The sequence below is a fragment of the Planococcus citri genome, chromosome 5 (genome assembly GCF_950023065.1).
Source record: "Planococcus citri chromosome 5, ihPlaCitr1.1, whole genome shotgun sequence".
In the NCBI taxonomy this organism is placed as follows: domain Eukaryota; kingdom Metazoa; phylum Arthropoda; class Insecta; order Hemiptera; family Pseudococcidae; genus Planococcus; species Planococcus citri.
Genome location: NC_088681.1, coordinates 34,722,112 through 34,743,803, shown reverse-complemented (window position 1 = coordinate 34,743,803; position 21,692 = coordinate 34,722,112). Strand labels below are relative to the sequence as shown.

Genomic DNA, 21,692 nt, shown 5'->3' with positions numbered 1-21,692 from the left:
TAAAAATCTTCAAAGTTGTGTCATTTTTGGGAAAAAGAAGTTTTTTACAATTTTACTCCATGCAACGGAAATAACGCCCTCTTCTCTTGATATAGGTAAGTATGTATAGGTATTTTGAATTTTTGCACCTCTCTGATGCAAAAAGTTCTAAATCTGAGACCTCTTTTAGAATGAGAACTGAGAAGCAAAAGTTAAGGCTTTTGATAGAGATCGTAAAAATTCAAGTTTTTCTGGTTCAAAAAGATGAGATAACTCTTTTTTGACTTCAGAGTAAAAAATTTGTCCACCGATTCCAACTTCGTACATAGGTACATATGTGAGGGAAAATAACCCTGATCTAGTCTCAAAGCAGACAAGTTTTCAGATTTAAGATTTTTTTCAGTTTTTATCCTGAATTTTATAAGGATTAATACCTATCTGAAAATTAGTATTTGCTTTCCATTTTTTTTATTCAAAATTATTACTACTATTTCATTCGTAGAGTTACAACTTGAGAAGGATGGTCTCCCGAAGACTTTCATTTTGAGATGAAAATCGCATAGAAATTCCATGTTTTGTGCGTAACCTACATGTCTTTAGAAAATACGCAATCAGAGCCTTCAAATGAGGAGACGTTATCGAAAAAACAGCCTGCACAGTCTGCTTTCGAAAATAATGATCCAGTTCCAAAAGATTGCATTTGCGTGCATTCCTTATCTAGGTATTTACTGCACATTTCCCGTACCTATACATCCTCTTTTGGATTTGGTGTATTCGAATAACGTTTTAGTGTTTAGATACCTACTTCCACGAGCACAAAAAATATTTGCTTTTGGTTCCGAGCAGTCGAGACAACTAAAGCCCGCGTCCCTTGAAGGTCTTCTATTTGGTTTGCAGAGCTCAGTTTCAACCGGTGGACATCATTCTCCTAACATTGATGAGATAAAAAAGTGGCATTGAAAAATAACAATTAACAACAAAAACACTTTGTTTGAATACCTACCTATAGGTATTTTGAAACGTGTAAAATGAAACTCAGGATGAAGACACGACACCAAATTAAACGTATATTTGTTTAGTTCATCGGTGAGGGTGATGAGATAATTGTTGAAAAATCTTTATACGAGTAAAAGGACGCGACTTTTCACAAATGTTGATTCTGTTGAAGTTTATCGGTTCAATGTAGGAAATTAGTGTACATATGCTAGGTAACGGTATCTATGCGGAGATTATGCATAGTGATAACATCTCCTAACGTTATCGAGCTGGTAGCCTTTTCTTGTGATACAATGTTGGTCCAGTTTTAGACTTTTTACACGGAACACATCTATTGTTAAAAATCACTCGCGTCAGTTTATCAATGGCTTGTCACCAGGTATTGCTGATGACAAATTGGTGGCAATATTGTTCTTGGAAAATACCCACCTGGTGTAGACAAATACTATAGCGTGGTCTAGACATACACTTGAGCGCCACGAGCTCGGTTTATTCATTAAACTTGCAGGACGGTGGCGTATCTGTCACACCAGGAGGAGAGCGATAATTGACTATGAGAGGCGTGAGATGTGAGATGAGAGCAGATTTCAACTGATTGTAAGAATGATTAGTGCGAATATGTCTATTTAAATTAGCACAGTCCAACTAGGAAGAAATTGAAGTATCTAAGTCGCGAATAAATTTCAAAACTTAAGTTATCAAAGCTACATAGCTACATATAATTTTTTATTGCTCGGAAATTTAACAGATGAGTATTACTTGTAGGTACACTTGGGTACATATCTAAATTAATTATTCATGTTCACAGATCATCCACAGCTATTATTCTCTTTACGAATTACTCCGTCGAAAATAGTTAATGAGCAGTAAAAACGCGAACTAAAAATTTACCTAAAACTGGAAAATAGTTAGTATAATCATAAAATAATACTCATTCGTGAATCCAAGAAAGAAGATGATCGAAATCCATCCTAGCTGTAGAATAGGTAATTAAAGATCTTATCAAAACTAACGGATCCACACTTCGATGACTCAGCTCTCTGAATTTACATAAACCTCTGATTTCCGGTTTACTCTTTTATCGTACGTACATATGTGTTAGTCCCAAGTTGCGAGAGATTTAATAGTTTTATTTGGGGATTTTAAAACTGAAAAAAGAAACCAGTTCAGAAATGGCGCGTAAATATTTCGAACAAAGTTGACTCTTCTTCGCGTGTGTAGTTTTGTGTAGTCCTATCTTTTTCTCTATACCTACCTACCAATATCTAGGTACAAATCCTTACATCTATTAGGTTATAAACAACGAATCGTAAATTCGTGTATAAATCCAAGTCTGAGGTCAATGAAAAGGAATACACGAATTCAGTCTATTATAGTTTATGGGTTCGTAAACTACATTTTATTATGCTCGCCTTGACCTGAAGTATAGGTAATGTAATCTAATATGTTTTTTGAAAATTGAAGTGAAGGGAGCTATCTCAATTAACAGGAAAATTTTGGTCTAATCGCAGTACAGAGAGAAATTGACTGAGTACATGGTTATTTAATAACCTGACTGAATTTTTATTTAGGTACGTCAGCTCTTTTCTAGACTTTTTGAATCTATTAGCACGGCAGGTTTGATTTGAACTATTTTAAGGGCTCCAGCAATTTTTTTTATTCATTTTCAAACTTTTCAAAAAATTTATAAGAATTGAATTTGAGCTGGAATTAAAAAAAAGATTGGAAAAATCGAGTCAGTACCATCGCCATGATAGATAAAGATAAAAATAATCTCAACAATAAACATGATTATGATAAGTTGCCTATCTTGTGAATAAAAGGGGTGTTCTTCGCAACACTAAAAATTTATACTTACTTTTTTTGAAAAATTGACCTACCACAGAGAAAAAAATAAAAATGACCCATTTTTAAAAACTGAAAGGACAAACTTCTGGCTCAAAATTTTCAAATTTGAGGTGCCCTCTATTCAAAATAAAGAAAAACATTGTTTTAACGCGTAGAGTAAGTACATTTTTTTTCAAGAAAATTTGTATTCAAGATATTTCCAGCACCAAACTGCCAAAACAAAATCGAAAAATAAAAATGTAATTATTTGAATAAATTTTTTTAAAAATGAGTATTTAAGTAAGGTATTATTTTGGAATTTGATTTTTTTGCTAGAGTGTTCAACAAGAGATTTTGAAATTGAAACTTACAAGAGAATGTGTCAAAGTGCCTGCCTTAGATTTGACGGGATCGTGATCTTTTGGAAAGAGTATAACCTGAAAATCCCCTTAATCAAATTTCTGCGCTCCAAATTGATCATTCGATTGGTAATTTTTTTGAAATCAAAAATTGATCGCTTTCGGAAATTTATGCTTTTTTTTAATACATAGGTACTTAAAAGAAAAAAATGAATATCAAATAATGTGTCGAATGAGAATACAAAAACCTCATTTTTGAAAAAATTGTGGGTCACGTGAATTCTGCATCTTGTAGCCGGTACCATAGGGTAATCTATTCAGTAAAAATAATTGACATTCTTTCAAACCCCATTTCACTATTTAAGCGATTCCGGAGCCTCCAGCACAATTTTCGATTTCTCCAGAAGTCTTTGAAATTGAGTCGTGACCGTTTAAGCCAATTTCCAGACGAGCACCTCGACTGTGATTTTTTTATTTTTCAAAATTGTTTCTTTAAAATTAATTTATACTTACTTATACTATACTGATCATAAAAACACACTCTCTGGATGTCCAAATTATTTCGTTAAGCCGGTCGAGAATAAGCCATAACTGGTTTTTTAGCTGCCAAAATTAATTTTTGCACCTTCTGGAAAATTTCAAAAATTCCTGAGAAATCTAAAATCACGCTGCAGGCTCTATAATGGCTTAAAATTGTGAAATTCGGTTTGAGGAGTAGGTATAGATCAATATTGTTTTAGGACTAATTTTCATCATTTTTTATCAAAATATGAAAGAATGGTCAATTATTTTAGATTTTCAAAAATTCTTTAAAAATCAATTTGAGCAGCTGGAAGTTTGATTGATAGTGGGAGTTTCAGGGCAGCTAGATAGCATTCAAATCACAGACCGATACCTCGAGATATATTCTCATGTTAGATGTAAGAACGAGACAGCAATGTTCATTTTTTGTTTTTTCCCTACTTCTCCATGTAATTGAAGGAAGATTTAAATTTTAGATCCCTCAAAAAATAAAACACAAGTTTTCTGTGGATAAAAGCTATAATTAATTATTCCAAAATTAAATACAGATAAGCACATATTAACTGCTCTATTTGGGTTAGGTATAACCTACCTTCATACAAAATGAAAATACGGTAATAAAAAGCTGTTTAGCAATAAACACTTGAAATATTCATGTATCATTCGTATTCCCTTTAAAAATAATACTTAACTACCCACCTACATTATAACTTGAATATAAATTATGATTAGGTCAATGGTGCATCAACCAGTAAAAAAGAAATAATGTGTATTAGTCCAAATACAAAAATTTAAATTATGAAAAACCAGAATGAGAAGTTTGATTTAAAATTAAATTAAAATATGTACTTTTGAAAAAATTGTAGAAAAAAATTAGGTAAGAAAAAACTTTTTACGAAAATTTAAAAACAAATATTTGAACATTTGATAAAATATTCTTACGCAGATACCTTTGTAAATATTGTTCAGAAACATCAGCTCTTTCATCCGTCAATTTCTTCACGAGAAATATACCCGTCATTATTTTTATCCACAAGGTTGATCTTCCGAACCAACTCATCTTTCGAAACATCGACAAATTTTTTTGAAAGCCAGTTGAAAGCTTCAATCTCGTTAAGTAATCCATCTTCATCCTGGTCAGCTTGTTGCATAATTGTCTCCGGAGTCATTTCAGGCTCGAGGTTTGTTTCATTGAACGTTCTACCAGTGCTAATAAGATTTCCTAATGTGAGTTTCAAACATCCTTTTTGGCAATGTCCTTGTCTACAATCTCCATCGCAGTTACACCCGAATATATTGCAGCTTCCACTGCGGGGGCAATACGGAGTTGGTCTGGTGCAATCGTAACATAGTGATTTATAATTATCACTCGAAGAACCATCGGAGTTACATATAGGGACAATGCGAAAATAACAGCATTCTCCCATCACAGAAATTATAAAATGAGTTTGTAAAATGACAAATAACGAAAATAATACTTTGTAAGAGCACATTTTGAAACGTGAAAATGAAACTCTCGAAATAGGTAGTAGGTACCTTCAAATATTATACCGAATTAAAAATGTGTATTCAAGCTACGAATGTTGAAATTGTGATAAAAATTTGTCTTTTATACCTTAATGAAGTAGGGAAGGGCATAATGTTCTGGAGTGACGATCGCATGAATATTATTAATTCTGTGAAACAGTATAAATATTTCATGCGCTGATAAGGACTTCCACTTACCCAGATATATGATTTATCATTTTTAAATCTATTTTTATAAAATTATATTGCCCATCGAACTATTTATGCAGAGTAGATAGCGGAGTGAAGAGGAATAGGCGATGATGATATCAATGAGGACTTTCAAACATTTTATCTAGGTGTTTGAATAGCATGGGGAACGGTTTTAGAAATTGAAATTGATAGAATCTCTGCCAAAAATGAATCTAAAGCAGAGCTGGAATTTTTTGAGTTGAGCTTTCACTATACAGCTCTGTCACCATTCATATAGGCATAGGTATCATACACCGCAGAAAAGACATATTTACTTACCTACTTACTTGGTATTTCAAGATAGCCAAGTTTTTTACTCGATTATTATGGTAAATTTTTCCATAGTCTGTTAGTCAATTTTTTTTGTTCAGAATTCTAAATTCATTAGTTTTGAGTATAGAATTTGGTTTTCAAAATGAACTTTCGAAAGAAAATAGGCAAATAAAAATATGTCGCAATATCTAGCATAGCTCAGTAGGTAGGTACCGAGTGCCTAGACCTATTCTTTGATATGAATACGAGTACGTATTTCTGAGCTGTGTTTCAAACAAATATCTACACAAGCGTTGAAAAATATCGCAAATAATTTGAATTTTTTCGTTGTTCTCGACGGCTCGACGTAGCTATAAGAAAGAATAGGTAGCACAATACAGCGAAAAAATATGAAAAATCCTTTGCAGAGAAACGAATCGCCATTTAGCTGTACCATAATAATATAAAATAAAGTTTCGTCGCCGTGTATTTGAAGACGATGTGTGTAACGTAGTATAACAAAATGAAAATACTTTTTATTGTCGAAAAAATCTTCTCGGTATTGGGTTCCATCAAAGAAAGAAACTATATTCGAACAAAAAATAGCATCGAGACCAAGATTTGGCCTTTCGCGTCGGCAATATGTCATAAAGTGACTTAGATTTCCAACTTTGGCTCATTATCAAAGTTGGCCAAAAAAAAAAAAAATCACCGAACTAACGCGATCTGATTGGAAGGGAGTAAATTATTGTTACTCTTTTATCGAAATAAAGTTGAAAAAGTTGTTGGTCTTTGAAGTTTGAAAAGTTTTAATCGAATTTACCAAATATATCGGAAGAGAAATATTAATAAAGTTTTTCTTTTCGTGGATTTTTTCCATGTGCTTCTTCATGTGTGGCTATTCAATTAAAGGTGAGGCGGTAGTTAATTATGGGCAGGTAAAATTTTATATGAGTCGAGTGATTTAGAAAATCGCGTGGTTTTCGAGGATTTTATTAGGTACCTATATAAACTGGACGTTGTAGGTATTTTCTCTGACGAACCTCTTTCCCGAACTAATAGATAATATTTCATTGCAAAGGCACGAAATTTCAAAAGGGAAAAAATAGGTACTACCATTTAAATCAGATTCGTGCTTTTTAAAATGAAAATTTCAAAAGTCCACATTGAAAATATCGATGGTTTTAAAAAAGAACATCTACTTAACCAAGAATCTCAGCAAGTCGTTCAAATCAGGTCGGCTTAGGAAAAAATATGGAGTTTTCGATTAATTAATCCAAGCATCAAGAAAAGATATTTTAAGCAAATAAAATGCTTGAAAAATAAATTAGGTAAGGATTGAAATGATTTTATTTTTAATTAAATTCGAATAGATATTTCAGGTAGGCTAAGGATGTAATAAATTTTGACAATAAATGAGCAAATATACTTGATATAAAGTAAAGTATAGGTACCTAGGAATCTGGAAATGTAATTTTCCCAATATTTACCATCAGTCGTCATCAATTTCTTGAAGAGATATATACCCATCTGCGTTCTTATCCAAGATCTCAAGTTTGGACACTAGTTCCACTTTTGTTGCATTCTTACCATGAATTTTGGAAACCCAATTGAAGGCTTCATTCATATCGAGTAAACCATCTCCATCTTTATCCGCTTGTTGCATGATCGTGGCGAGAGTAAACATTGGTTTGGGCCGCATCACATCAACTGCCACCGTCGCGTTATTATCATTTCGGGCATTCAGTTGTTCTTGGTTAGAATAATCGCATCCATATGCACATCTCCCTGTTCGTCGGCATCCTCCACCGCAATTGCATCCGAATATGTTGCACCAATCGTAAGAACAAAATTGAGGAGTCCACATTGCTATGCAGTCAAGACAATAAGGCTGCGCTATATAACCAGAATAAACTCCATCAGGCTTACAAAGTTGGATCCAATAACCTGGGCAGCACTCTCCGGACACTGATTTGAAAATATTACACCATTGAAAAATGACGAACAATGAGAATAAAACTTTGTGCGAATACATTTCGAAAAGTGTGGTACTAAACTTTCGACTGACAGACACAAAATATGCACTATGTAGGTATGTACATACAAAGTAAGTAACTGCAATGAAGTACTTACACGAATTACTTTAGAAGAACGGAAATGAACTTCGTATTTACTCCCCCCCCCCAACTACTCGCACTGGTTTATTAGCATAGGTAGTTCTTTGTAAAAGTACTTATGTACTTGACCTTTGAGTTTATTTTATCAATTAGGTAAGTACCTATCTATTTTCATGATTTCATAGGCATCAAAATTTTTTCATTAAACTGCTGAAATGTTTGTTATCTCTGGTTCCTCTCATGTATATACTGTATGTAGTGGAAGTGAACAAATCATAGCATCAGACAAATTATAACTTAAAATTTCCAATCGACTGAATAAATTAATCGAATTGGCTTGCGATCTTGAAAAATTACTACGAGTAGAACTAGATTGTGACTTTTAGTTTTGCTCTTCTGTTCATTTTCAGTACCTAAGTATTTCAAGTCTTGATTTTTTCGCTGCTATAGTTTGTTCACTTAAGACAACATCCAGTACATTTCCTTCCCCTTCCGCCATTCCTTTCCATAGCCCACAGTCATTCAATCTACGGTTTTACTAATTTCTTACTAGAGCACCGCGAGACTATATAGATCGAGAAAAAAAACACACCCTGGATTTTAAGAAAATGAATAAGAAAGTTTATCAAGATACAAATATTTTGAGCAAGTTCAGTTTTAGAAAAGTTAACGCTGGATTGGTTCTCGGCAGATTGAAATGGCTAAATTAACACTTTTTTCGCGATCGTTTAGATGAAAATATTAAATTTAGGTAGGTAATCATTTTTGCAATAATTTTTGTGAAGGTGAAGGTGATTGAAAAAATTCGAAATTGGGTAGTTTGAGTGATGAGTGCGGAAATCGAAATAATTCAATTTGCGTAGTAAGTCGAACAAGAAGAAAACACATTTTAATTACCTAGATAAAAAAAAATTGAAAAAGAAGCATAGAAGGTTTGAATAATTTTATTGAAAATTAAATTATAGATTGTGGAAAATTAATATGCTAGGTATGCAATTATAAATTAAAGTTTTTATGTAATAGGTACCTAACCGAAAGCAGGTATTATTTTTACAACATTTACCTTCACTCGTCATCAATTTCTTGAAGAGATATGTACCCATCTGCATTCTTATCCAAGACCTCAAGTTTGGATACTAATTCTTCTTTTGTTGCATTCTTACCATGAATTATGGAAACCCAATTGAAAGCTTCATTCATATCGAGTAAACCATCTCGATCTTTATCCGCTTGTTGCATGATCGTGGCGAGAGTAAACATAGGTTTAGGATACACTACTTTAGCCGTCGCGTTAATATCATTTCGAGCATTCAGTTGTTCTTGATTTTGATATTCGCATCCACTTACACATCTACCTGTTCTGCATCCTCCACTGCAATTGCATCCGAATACGTTGCACCAATCGTAAGAACAAAATTGAGGGGTCCACAGTGCTGTGCAATCGAGACAATAAGGCTGCGCTATATAACCAGAATAAACTTGATCAGGCTTACAAAGTTGGATCCAATAACCTGGGCAGCACTCTCCGGACACTGATTTGATAATATTACACCATTGAAAAATGGCGATGAATAATGAAATTGAGACTTTTTTCGAATACATTTCGAAAAGCGCGGTACTAAACTTTCGGTTGCCAAACCCAAAATACTGAGTAGGTATCTGCACAAATAAATACACCCAGCAACGAAGTACGAATGATGGTCATAGCGTGATAATAAAACTCAATGTATTTATTTATCTTTTATCTACTCAGAATCAATTATTTTTTGAGGCAGGGCAACTGATTCATGGAACGTTCTTAGATACTCATATGTTGATACCTAGACCTAATTTGAGTTCTACTGATAAATGAAATTAGTTTTGTTCATCTCAATCCCAACAAAGATACTTACTGAACCAGATTTGAAATTCGACGATAAAGAAAGCTCCTAAGTACGAGTACATAAATGTGTTTATCTAAGTAATCTACTTTTTATGAAATCGTTTTAGAGGACTAAAAGTAGGTAGAATAAAACTCCCGTCAATGGTTCAGACAGGCTTATAAACACAACCCTGCCTGTTTTTAAGGGAATGAAGGATGACAGATACCTACAGCATCAGTAATACTACATAAATATAGCAAGATTTTTTTCCCCAAAAAAAAAACTTCTTTAAGGGTTTTTGGCTCATATTTCAGTATGGTTAAGAAATTATTTTTCTGAGTAGTCCATGATTTCTTTTTCAATTTATTCTACAAGTACTTAATTGAAACTTACAGGGTAGTGAAAAAATATTTGCTATCCAAATGAAAGTAAAATGGAGTCCTACAGAGTTCGCACTGAGGTATGTTAAAAGTGATCCTCAAAACTCATAGTAGTAGGAATATGATCTGAAAAGAAGATTCTTAGAGTTGTAGCTGTCTAATTATAAATTTTGAGATTTTAGAGCATACCTATCTTTGAAAAATTTTAGCTAAAAAAAAATAGGTACCCGTTTTGATCTAAATACTTATGTATGTACAAAGAATTAGGCCTACCTACGGAGTATACATATACCTCTGCCAATCGTACATTCTGAGACTTTGCGGTGTTTTTTTTTTTTTTTTTATTAGATTCGGGTCAACAAAAAACTATTATACTGTCCTCAATTACATGTATATTAGGATCAAACCCATGAATATGATAATAATTGAAAATGTAATCAGAAACGATGAATGCAAAAAAAGAAACGTGGTTTTTCGAGACTAAAAACCCATCGTGCAGTTGTTTTTTAAATTTAGGCAATTTTTGAATTAAGTAGGTAGTAGGTACCTATTTAAAAATATTCAAAACAAAAATTTTAAAAATACCAATTTTTCATTTGAATAGTTGAGGGGATAACTTAGCAACATTTTTTCACTGCAAAAATATCGTGAGTGTAAAATTTCTAACGCAGCATTTACCTAGCAACCTACTTACATGCAAAAATTAGTGAAAAAAGATCAAGTGTACAAAACAGGTACCATATCACCTGATTATATCATCATTCATCGTTTAATAACTCAAGCATTTTCTAATGTTTTAATATATCTAGTAATATTCTAAGGTTCATGTCTCAAAAAAAATTTGGCACGTCAATGCTTTTAAAATGGAACATTTCTCTAAACTTCCTCATAAATATATGTAGAAACACACTTTGAAGATTGTGAATGGAGTATGTAGGTACGCGTAACTTGTATCTGGGGTGATTTTCAAAAAATCAAACAAGCAAAACAAAAAAGGCTAAATACAATAGGTAGCTTCAATCAAAAATATGATATTATGTACAAGCCTGCGAATACTTATCTACCCACTACTTCGCAAAGTTGCTGGAATTCAAGATCTTGATGTCTATTTCACAATTACCTACTTGGTGCCTATGGCTAGTTAGGGTACTTGGTGACCAAAAATTTAAACAAGAAAACTTTCTGATGAAAAAAACGATACGCAGTTCGCAGGTTTCGTATTTTTTAATGTATTTACATAGATCATGTTAGGATAATATAATTTAATTTATCAGAAGCTATTCATAATAATTAACTTCACGGGGTAAAGTACATATATTAAATATTCCAAATAAGAATAAAGAAAATAAATAATCATGGTAAAATGTGCGCCTATACACAAGCTTGGCCAATGGTATTTTATTTTATAATACTCGTATAAGTACCTACCTGGTTATAGAATACGAAATAAATTACTTAAGTAGGTAGGTATCTATCTAATATCGCTCTCTTTACCCATCAATTTCTGAACGAGAAAGAAACCCATCTTTATTCTTATCCAAAAGCTTCAATTTTAAGATGATGTCAACTTTCGGTGATTTGTTCCGTTTTGAAACCCATTTGAACGCTTCATCCATATTCAGCAATCCATCGCCATCTTTATCAGCCTCTTGTATAATTGTATCCAGAGTGAACATGGGTTGGGGGAGTGCTCCTGCATTATTCGTATGGTTGGTAGAAGTTCCATTTTGAGCCAGATTACCCGAACATGTTGAACACGGTAAGCTACATACTCCGTCTCTGCATTCTCCATCGCAATTGCATGCGAATACGTTGCATATACCATAAGAAGAACAATGCTGCCAAGGCCCGGCTCTCGTACAGTCGAGACAAAAATCATATCCATGATATCCGGAATAGCATTGATCGCGTTTGCAGAGTGGAATTGCATAAGATGGACAGCATATTCCGGATACCGAAATAAAAAAATGACTTTCGAAAACGAGTAACAACGAAACTAATAGTGTGCAGAAATGCATTTTGAAAATGATATATTAGTAAGTTGAACAAACGTGGTACACTCGTCCACTCGACACTAAAGAAATGCTAACTAAACTGGCGAAGATGATGGAATGATTGCAGAAATGTAAATTCTTAGTTAGGAAGTGGAGGAAAGCAAACACTCGTATCTAATATCTTAGTCTTATCAGTAACGATTCTTGGCTAAAAGATAAAATAATGTCATTTTCCTGTGTTTATTCCATTTTTAATTAATGAGCTGTACCCAGTTTCCGTATTATACACGTGTATCCGGCATCGATATTGCGAACTTCGAACTTCTTTTTCATGAAATTACAATTTCATTCAACATGGAGCACGTTGCATATTTCGTCGGTTTCCAATACAAGGGTGATATGTCCATTTTTTTCGTTTCTGAGGTTTTTAACGTTTCAGGTACGGTTATAGTAGGTCTTTGAGTAGGTACTCATCAAAAAACAAAAAGTTGGTTTGTCACGAACCACTTTTTTTTGTTTTTTTGATGAATACCTACTTGAAGACCTACTATAACCGTACCCGAAATGTTGAAAACATGAGAAAAAACGATGGACATATCACCCTTGTATTGGAAACCGACGATTTGATGAAAATCATGAAAATATTGTTCAAAGTTTATTTTTACAAGTAAAATCGAATCAGGATGAGTACAGGTAGGTTTATTTTGCACAGAAGAAAAGCAACAAAAAGTTGAATTATTATAAATAAATAACCTTAACACTTCAATTGGGCAGGTATCTGAAGACGTATAGGCGGGTATTATAACTACGGACATACATATTAACTCTGTGATCGAAAAATACATTCAAAAATAGGTTTTATTTTACCCATCAATTTCTTGACGAGATATAAGCCCATCGTAATTTACATCCAATAAACGAAGCTGCGAAATTATTGCATCCTTTGGTACGAAATAATGAACTTCCGAAATCCATTTAAATGCTTCCATCATACTGAGCATTCCATCTCCATCTTTATCCCCTTGTTCTATAATGGTATTAAGAGTGAATAAGGGTTTTTGATGTAAGTTGGTACCATTTTGAGCCTCATGATAGCACGGAGCACATGGATGATTGCATCTTCCGTATCTGCATCCACCATCGCAATTGCATCCGAAAATATTACAATAACTGTGAGAGCAGAATTGAGGAAACCACATTTCTGTACAGTCGAGACAAAACGGTTTCACGTATCTGGACTTTACTCCGTCTGGTTTGCAAAGATTGATCTCGTAGTTCGGGCAGCATTCTCCAGAAACCGATATTATGAAAAAGTGCGCAAATATGATGAATAGAATGACTTTACACGAATACATTTTCAACGAAAGAACGTTAATTCGAGACACAGAACGACGAAAGATAGGTACAACACAAATAATAGGTTTGATCTTCGTTCTTCTTATAATATGTGTGACTTTCGTGTTTAGTATCTTGAACCTTGAGTTATCAGTTCAATTTGGGTAGTAGGTAGGTATTTGAAATTCGTGGAAATATTTTAGATGATTTTAGCGACTCATTAATACTTTTGTAGTTGACTAAAAGTACCTACTTTTGACTATCTTTTACAATATTTCTTTGACTTTGATCTCTACTTCTCGTTAAGCCTTTTTATTTTTAATTTATCAGTTCCGTCAAACACTCCAAATATAGGTACAAAACTACAAAAATAGATAAATGCTTATCTCGTTATGTTATTGACAGATAATTCGAATAATTATTTTCACGGGAAACCAATAGGTATACTTAACCTAGTTAACAAGACGAGGAAACGTGCCTATTCTAAATTAAAATTTCTTATATTTGATCCTAGGTACCTACCTACCTACTTATAATGATTGATCATTTCAATAATTTTTTTTTGTTTCCGCAGCGATTCGAATGAACATTCGTTTTTAATGGATTTCATCAATTACAAGAATGATACCAGTGGAGGACGATTGGCAAGATGGTTACAACCTGATTCGTTCGTCGATGTGAGCAAATGCGAAATGATTTTCCCGAGGACCAAAATCAAATGTGGCTGGCCCACTACGTTGGCTATTGTGACAAGAGATCAATATGGCGATATTGTCGAAATACCCGATTTGAAGGTAAGGCTGAATAGCTTAACAATCCAAGGTAACTGCACAAAAGTTAAACCATTTGGGCAGAAGTTTTCTTTATTTTTAAAATTTCTGGGGAAAAAATAAATTACTGTTTGAAGGGACTCAACATGGTTGTTGGTTAGTCCCTCTCCTCTGAAAAGAGAATTAAGAAGTTCAATCCCCCTACTAGGAAATCACCTGACAGGTATGCACCGGTTCTAGCACGATCAGTCTCAACCCCAAGTCAGATTGAAAGTCGAGAATATCCAAAAACCCCCTGTACTTATTTAAAATTGTTAGTTTCAACAATTATTTTTGGATTTTTAGCGAATTCAAGAAAAACTTGTAGGTACAAATAATTTTAAAAAGTCAGAAAATTTGATTTTGAAAATTTTAATGTCCTTTGCTTGGTTTTGAGAAAAAATAGTTTTCTGTCTTTGATTAGATATTTCAGTTCGAAAATACCTACTTACTTACCCAATTTTTCTCAAAAAGAAACTTTTACCTATTGTAAAGCAATAAGCTGACGACTAAAAAATAGGTAAAACGAAATAATTTTCAATTTTACCAAACGAATCGATTTCGAAATAACAACAAAAAGAAGAAAAAAATCACTGTACGTAATCCTTTCCTCATACAAAATGCACATATTCCACACAAACGTAAAACGTGCAACGAAAATTGCAATATCAGCTGTTCGCAGACAGTAAAAATAATACGAGATACCCTGTACGTACATATACATATGCATAAACGTTTACATAAGAACAAACATAGCAAAAAATAAAAACAAACTCTGTCGTATTGAAAAATTTGTTTGCAAAAATATATTCATTTTAATACAGACGAAAAAAAAACACCATGACGTCAAAACTAATCTCATTCAATGGTACAGATGGTGAGATAGTTTTTGACTTTTTTTTATCTGGTTAACCCGGTATAAAGGTACAAGGTTTATTTGGAATTCTGTTTCATTGTGAAATTTTGTCAATGGAGGAATACAGAGTAACGTGGGTGGGTCTGGGTAGTGTACTGTATTTGATAACGTGAAAAACTAGCCTCGAGGAAAACGTCTGGAATAAAATTTTTAGTATTTTTCACATCATTTTAGTAGGTCTCGTATCATCATACGTGGGTAGGTTTAGGTACAGGCTGAAGTGTAAAATGTAAGGTTCACCTGCTGCTAAACATTCAACCTCTGTGTTTTCCTTATATATATATACAACAATGAGAGAATGGAACGTAGGTACTGCATATATAGCCTACGAATGTACGTATGTAGTTCAATTCCTCTAAGCCAGCTGCGTATAGTGACTCACAGAGTCCTATGCCATATATTGTTTTTCCATGGCTAAGAGTTTTATCGAGCAGAAAAAACAAAACAAGGTAAAATATGTCTAATATATGTATGTACGTATCTCGTCATTGTATATACTGTGATATGTGTTGTGTACCTACCTTCCTACCTATACTTAGCTACTACGAAATTCCACTTCCAGCATGAGAATTTTCACGAATGAAAAGAAGTTGCAAAATTCGCTGTGTCGTTGGCGGCGCTGGCGTGCGTGTTTTTCCAAACATATTCCCTCATAAGTCTTAACAAGCATGCCAATTGGCAATTTTATTTTAACGAAGCATACATATGACATAGGCCGCGTTCGCGTTGAATTCGCGAAAGGCTTGTTATTTTTAACGAAAAATAAACGCATGAAGCTTATCAGAAAGTTTCGCGTTCTGAGAAGATTACACAACATGAATAGAATTTGCTTAGAATGTGGATGTACAGATCCCAAAGGAACTAAAGCCAAGTCTTGTCATTTGATGGTACAGATTTCGCTTACAATCTAGATACATAATTTTGTATGGAAATTAGCTCGAATGAGAATGATTTTTCTGGAATTTCAAGTAAAAAATTTTATTCCTCGGGTGACTAAAGTTCAGAAGGAGTGTCTATCGGAAAAATTTTATCATCGATCGTGTATTATGTTTCCTTTATCACAGGGGAAATTTACTGGTAAATTATGTTGGATGATGGAGTTATACCAGATACACGTACATGTTCCCATTCCAGTATATGAGATAATTTGATTGTTCTTCGAATTAAATAATATTCATCGATTACAAATTTGTAACTATCTCACATTTGCGTTAGTGTACCTATCTGTGCCTATAGTTTTAAATATCTACATAATATAAAATACTAATTATCAGAGGAAGTTGATTTGTTCCGTATTACGTATTTCTTATTATCAATTATTCACATCGATAAAAGGAAATGAATGATTTCATTTGATACGACTGAGGGCATACTTGGTGAAATACGCAAGTGTGTATATTGCTAGAAAAACATATCCAAAACACAAATAAATATCTACTTACCTACCCAAATACATATACATTTAGATATGAAATAAAATAACTTTGGTAAAAATATCTCAAAAATGCAAAAATTTTCATTTTTTAGGTATCTGATGGTATTTTTGCAATGAGTGCCAAACTTGTAATTTTTTCTCTCGAAAATGAAAAAAAATGCCAGTCCAATTTTTTGATGTTATTCTACATAAAAAGGACTAAAACTGAGAATTTTCTCAGAATTTTTACTCGTGGACATCATGGTTAAGTATATTTAAATTATAAGTTTTTAAATCGAACACTGATTTTGGCATCATTCTTCGATTACCCTCTCAAAGTATGTACTACCATTTGAAAAAAAATCAAAATTCTATATCACGTACAACCGGAGCAATTTGCAACTTGAATTATCCATTTTCGGTCATTTTGAAAAACTTTGCAGCTTCACAGCTCCCGTCAAAAAAAATCGAAAAAATGTCCGGTTAGTGTCATTCGTCATCGTTTGATGACCTCTACACATGATCTGATTTTGAAAATGATCAAAGACCCCCTCGTGCAAAAATGGCATAGAATGACCCTACGTTATTATGTGTAATCAATATAGGTGTTAATAATTGTACAAAATACGTAAAAAATTGCTCTCAGTAATATTTTATTGAAATACAAAAATCTCTTTAAAGTTCAATTTATTCGTGTCGTGTAAAATGAAGTAAAATTTTTCTAAAATTCATAGGTATGAAATTGTCTGTGTACAAAAATTATTAAAAATACCGTAATAAAAAATTTTATAAAATGTTACAAAAATTACAAAAAACAATAACAAAAATTTTACACAATCAACCATAATAAATTCGCGAAATCGGCTCGAAAAATATTCAAAGTGACGGAACATTGGTGAAATGTTGCTAAAATTTATGATTGAGATTGCTTGAAATGGTCAAAAAGTCCATTGAATGGAACTGAAAATTTTTGAAGAGGGTAAAATATTATCAAAATTGTATGAAATGATGGCAAATTTTTCAAAAATTTGCGAAAAATGAGATCGATTTGCTTGAAAAAGACTGAAAATTGAATAAAAATCTATAACATCTCCAATCTAAAAAAAATTCAACAACATTTTTCAAAATGAGTTTGAAATGTTGAAAAAGTTCCTTATTGCAAAAAAATGTGATTAGTGTTGCATATTATTTCATCTCTTCTGACAATGTAAAAATTATATCAATTTTCGTTTTTTCAATAATTGATTAAGTATAAATAGTAAGTTTTTCCATATATTTTTTCGGTTTAATTTTCTTAGGTACCCAATTTACCAAATTTTATCAATTTTAATTTTTTAATTTTCTTGAAGAAAATTTTAAATTTTCAGATTTCAAACTTTCTTCTAAATTTTTTGCTGATGAATTTTTTCAATTTTTAATTCTTCCTCCAAAAATTGTTTGAAAATTTTATGATTGTTTTTTTTTTCAAAATAGAGTATTAGAAAAACGTTCCAATTTTTAAAAAACCTCAAAATACGTCTCAAATTCTTTGAGAAAAATTTTGAAAACAAAACAATACTCACAGAAAATTAAAATTATAACTATACCCAGTCTGCTGAATAATTTTCAAAAATTTTCCAAGAATTAAAGAATAACTCAAGGAGATGAGATTGTAGTGAGGGTTTTTGACCACACCTTTTCCATCAATGAAACTCAAATTGAAATTCGAAATTGACACCAGAGCAGTCGAGAAGGGTGAAAGAGGGTAATTTTCGCCCCACCCTATGACAATTTTTCTGTGAATTGATTGTTCGTCATACAGGGGTTCAAAATTACGTTTACCCCAGGCCCATTTTTTCTCTCGACGGATCTTTCGAACAGTACTTTGAATGGTCCTTTTAATTTCCAGTATAAAGTTGAATATTTTTAACGATGGAAACATTTTTACAGGTCAAAGTTATGTGTATCCCTCAACAAAAAGAAATCGTCGCCGTTGAGTCGAAATCCAAAGACCATTCAGATAAACCAGATCTGTCCATACCTTACAAAACCACAATCGTCAATAAAGTCCGATACTCAGCTATGACCTTCATGAAGGTAAGAATCAAGAGCTTTTCTCCCTACATAAAATCATCGTCTCATTTGAACGACGCAGCATCCCTTATAATGTACTTAATCCTTTCGTTTATACAGGAGTTTGCTGACTATAGTTTCGAAGAATTACGTTATTACACACCAACGATAACTTTGGAAAATGAACATCTGCATGTCCAGTCGAACCATAACGGTATCCATACAGCAAATTGGACACCGGCTGGTATCGGTGTGTACTCAATTCATGTCACAATTGACGGCTATCCGATGAAAAAGCTGGTAAGTGCCTTATGTATAGATTATACTCGAGCAGTGAAATATTATACCCTACCAATCTGCGAAGTTAATTTACTGTATAGTACATACATAGACACGATGTACCTACTATACGTGGATAGATATATCTATACCCCTGCTTAGCTGATGCTTCATCTCTCATCTTGCCTTTTTTTTTTTTTACGATACGATGTGTTTTTTCTTTTTTTAATTTACTTTCGCTTGGTACCTACGCGATAAACTACATGAGAGGGTGGTAAATGAACGATGAAGGATAAACGAAAACAAATTGTTAAACAAAGTCGTACTGAAATTGTTCGTAACATAAAAGCGTATGCTATGCCAAAAGCTTGGAAAAAAACACGAACCGAGTAAAGAATACACGTAGGGAGAAAGCAAGTTGAAAAGTAAAGAGACACAATACACGTCTAACTTGGAGGGTGAAGTAGGCCTAGCTACCTAGCCATAAAAAACAAGCAAAACAAACAGCCTTGACAAAAAACGAAGAAAGAAAACAGCGAACGTTTCAACAGCCAAATAAATTGACAAATGACGACCTTATACCTAGTTAAATGCTAGAAAAAGTGATTGATAAGAGTTTGTTATTTTTAGGTGGTAAATTAATAAGACAGCGAGACAATTCCATCCACCTACGCTGTGTAGTTCGCTATTTTCCAAAATTATGGCATACTTAATTAAGTTTACTTAGAAAACTTTCAACTAGTTACCTGAGACAATATACTTACATACCTACTCCAAGTGTGTGTTTATAAACTGTATCCAACCGGCAACCACTTTTAAATACCTACGTCATTCAGTCGATCGAAAGAAAAGTTCTGTTTTCAAATTGCAATGTTTGTGTGGAGCGATTCGTCGAAATAAATACATACAAATTCATTCATACGATCGTGTGAAAAATACATAGAAAAATTTACCGCTAATGCGAGCTAAAATTTTATCGTGTTTCCTGTTTTCACATATGTTGCCTTTGTCATAAACGCCAGAAAATTTACATAGTGAAAACAATATCCGTGTATTGGGAATAAAGACGTACGAGTCTATAATTCATATTTGAAACGATGATGGAAAAAAGCCGACTCCATTCGTTACTGTGTATTGTTTTCCATTTCTTTACCCTTTCTACGAGTTCTTTGAAATTATTAGTATGCGATATTGTGTGACGATCAAGTTATTCAGATTATTCTATGTAGGTAGGCTAGGTACCTATAGCCTACATACTGCAGTACTTGAGTACTTATGTGTGTATAAGGTGGTAGTGTTTCGATTCAATTAAATTTTATTTAGAATTAATTTTTATTTCAAATGTAATTGGTATTCTTTTATGTATGAATACGTACGAGGTCAAGGATTATTATCTGTTGTATTTTTTTTACGACTCAATTTCTTTTTTTTTTTTTGCAAAAAAATACCATATAAATGTTTTACATTTCTTTTTATGGGCTATTATATTGCGATGGCGGTGCGTTTATGTTGAGAGAAACCGATGAAATATCGGATTTATTTCGATGAATGACTTGCAATGACTTATAGAATTTTTTCTGCCAATATTTGGCCTATTTTTTCTTTTTCTTTTTTTTGTCATACTTCAATACACACATACACATAGTATAGGCTATGTAGGTAACTAGCTACTCACCTACCAACCTACCGAGTTGAATTACGAACGAGCTTAGAGTTTAGATTTTTGTATTTGGAGAAAATTACATATCGTCGAGATACAATCAAAGCCACGAACTTAAATCCGAATCGAAGCTCGGTACTGGAATAAGGAATATTTTCATTTGATGGAATGCGCATTGTGCTGTGTGCAATGTGCACCTATGATTTTTTCTTCTATCAATTTTGTTGCTTTTGTGGCAGTTCGAGCGAATGAAAATTTTGCACTGGAGTAAGCTTCAACTATTTTCATTGGCATTTTCCTTCTTCTGCATACATCAGAACGTGTATACGATTGGGGCTCCAATCCTCCCTCCCTCCCCCCAGGTTTTGAGATCATCTTAGAACTTGAATCTGGATCTTGTTCAATGTTTTATTACAGCATCAGGTGACCATCACTCCACCCCTCCACTGTATTCACTAGTTCCCACTTGGAAATTTATATTTTTGAGGCTGAAAATTTCAATTTGTAGGGCTTCTTTAATCCATTTCAATTTTTAAGAACAAATTCTAAGTTGCTGTAAATGGCTCTTAATAAATAAATAAAAATTTTTTTTCAAGATCAAGGAAATTCATCGAAAAATTACCGTATTTTTTATGGAACAAAACAAAAAATATCATCATCGCTATTTTTCAGTTCAGGACAGCACAAAACTAAACTCTTTTTAATGTTTGAAAATTTGCAAAAAAAAATAAATAAATTTTTGAAACCAGAACTTCAAGTTTTAGAATAGAAGTGAAAATTGTCGTGACTCGACAGACATATTTTAAATATTTTTCTTATCTAATAATGCTACAGATAGGTAAAAACTAAAAAGCTTTTTGAAATCAGCGTACATTTTGAAAAAAATGAGTTTGATATTTTTTACCCCCATACGCAATTTTTACCCTTCCTCCCATTTTTTGCTGTGTTTTCAATTGTAACAACATGATCCAACGTTTCCTAAAACATTCAAATTCTTTCCCAAAAATGAACTAAAATTCTAAAAATTGGGGGGGGGGGATAAAAAATTGGAGAACAAAAATTGATATGGATTCCCTAATTTTTTTACCCGGTAAAAAATATAAAACTGGGCTCAAATCCTTCCCTATTTTTTTTATCCCCCTCCCCATTAAAAATTGTTAGCAAACAATTTTGATGAAAAA

At 32.9% G+C, this 21,692-nt stretch overlaps 1 protein-coding gene across 5 annotated transcripts in view; it reads left to right on the top strand.

Annotated features, from left to right (window-relative positions):
* hiw (highwire) overlaps positions 1-21,692 on the top strand; it is a 304,196-nt gene that overhangs the window by 261,289 nt on the left and 21,215 nt on the right. For all 5 annotated transcript variants that reach the window (XM_065366873.1, XM_065366872.1, XM_065366871.1 and 2 more), the window contains exons 40-42: positions 13,956-14,175; positions 18,450-18,596; positions 18,693-18,872. In XM_065366873.1, coding sequence (XP_065222945.1) covers positions 13,956-14,175; positions 18,450-18,596; positions 18,693-18,872 — 547 coding nt within the window. The remainder of the gene's footprint in view (positions 1-13,955; positions 14,176-18,449; positions 18,597-18,692; positions 18,873-21,692) is intronic.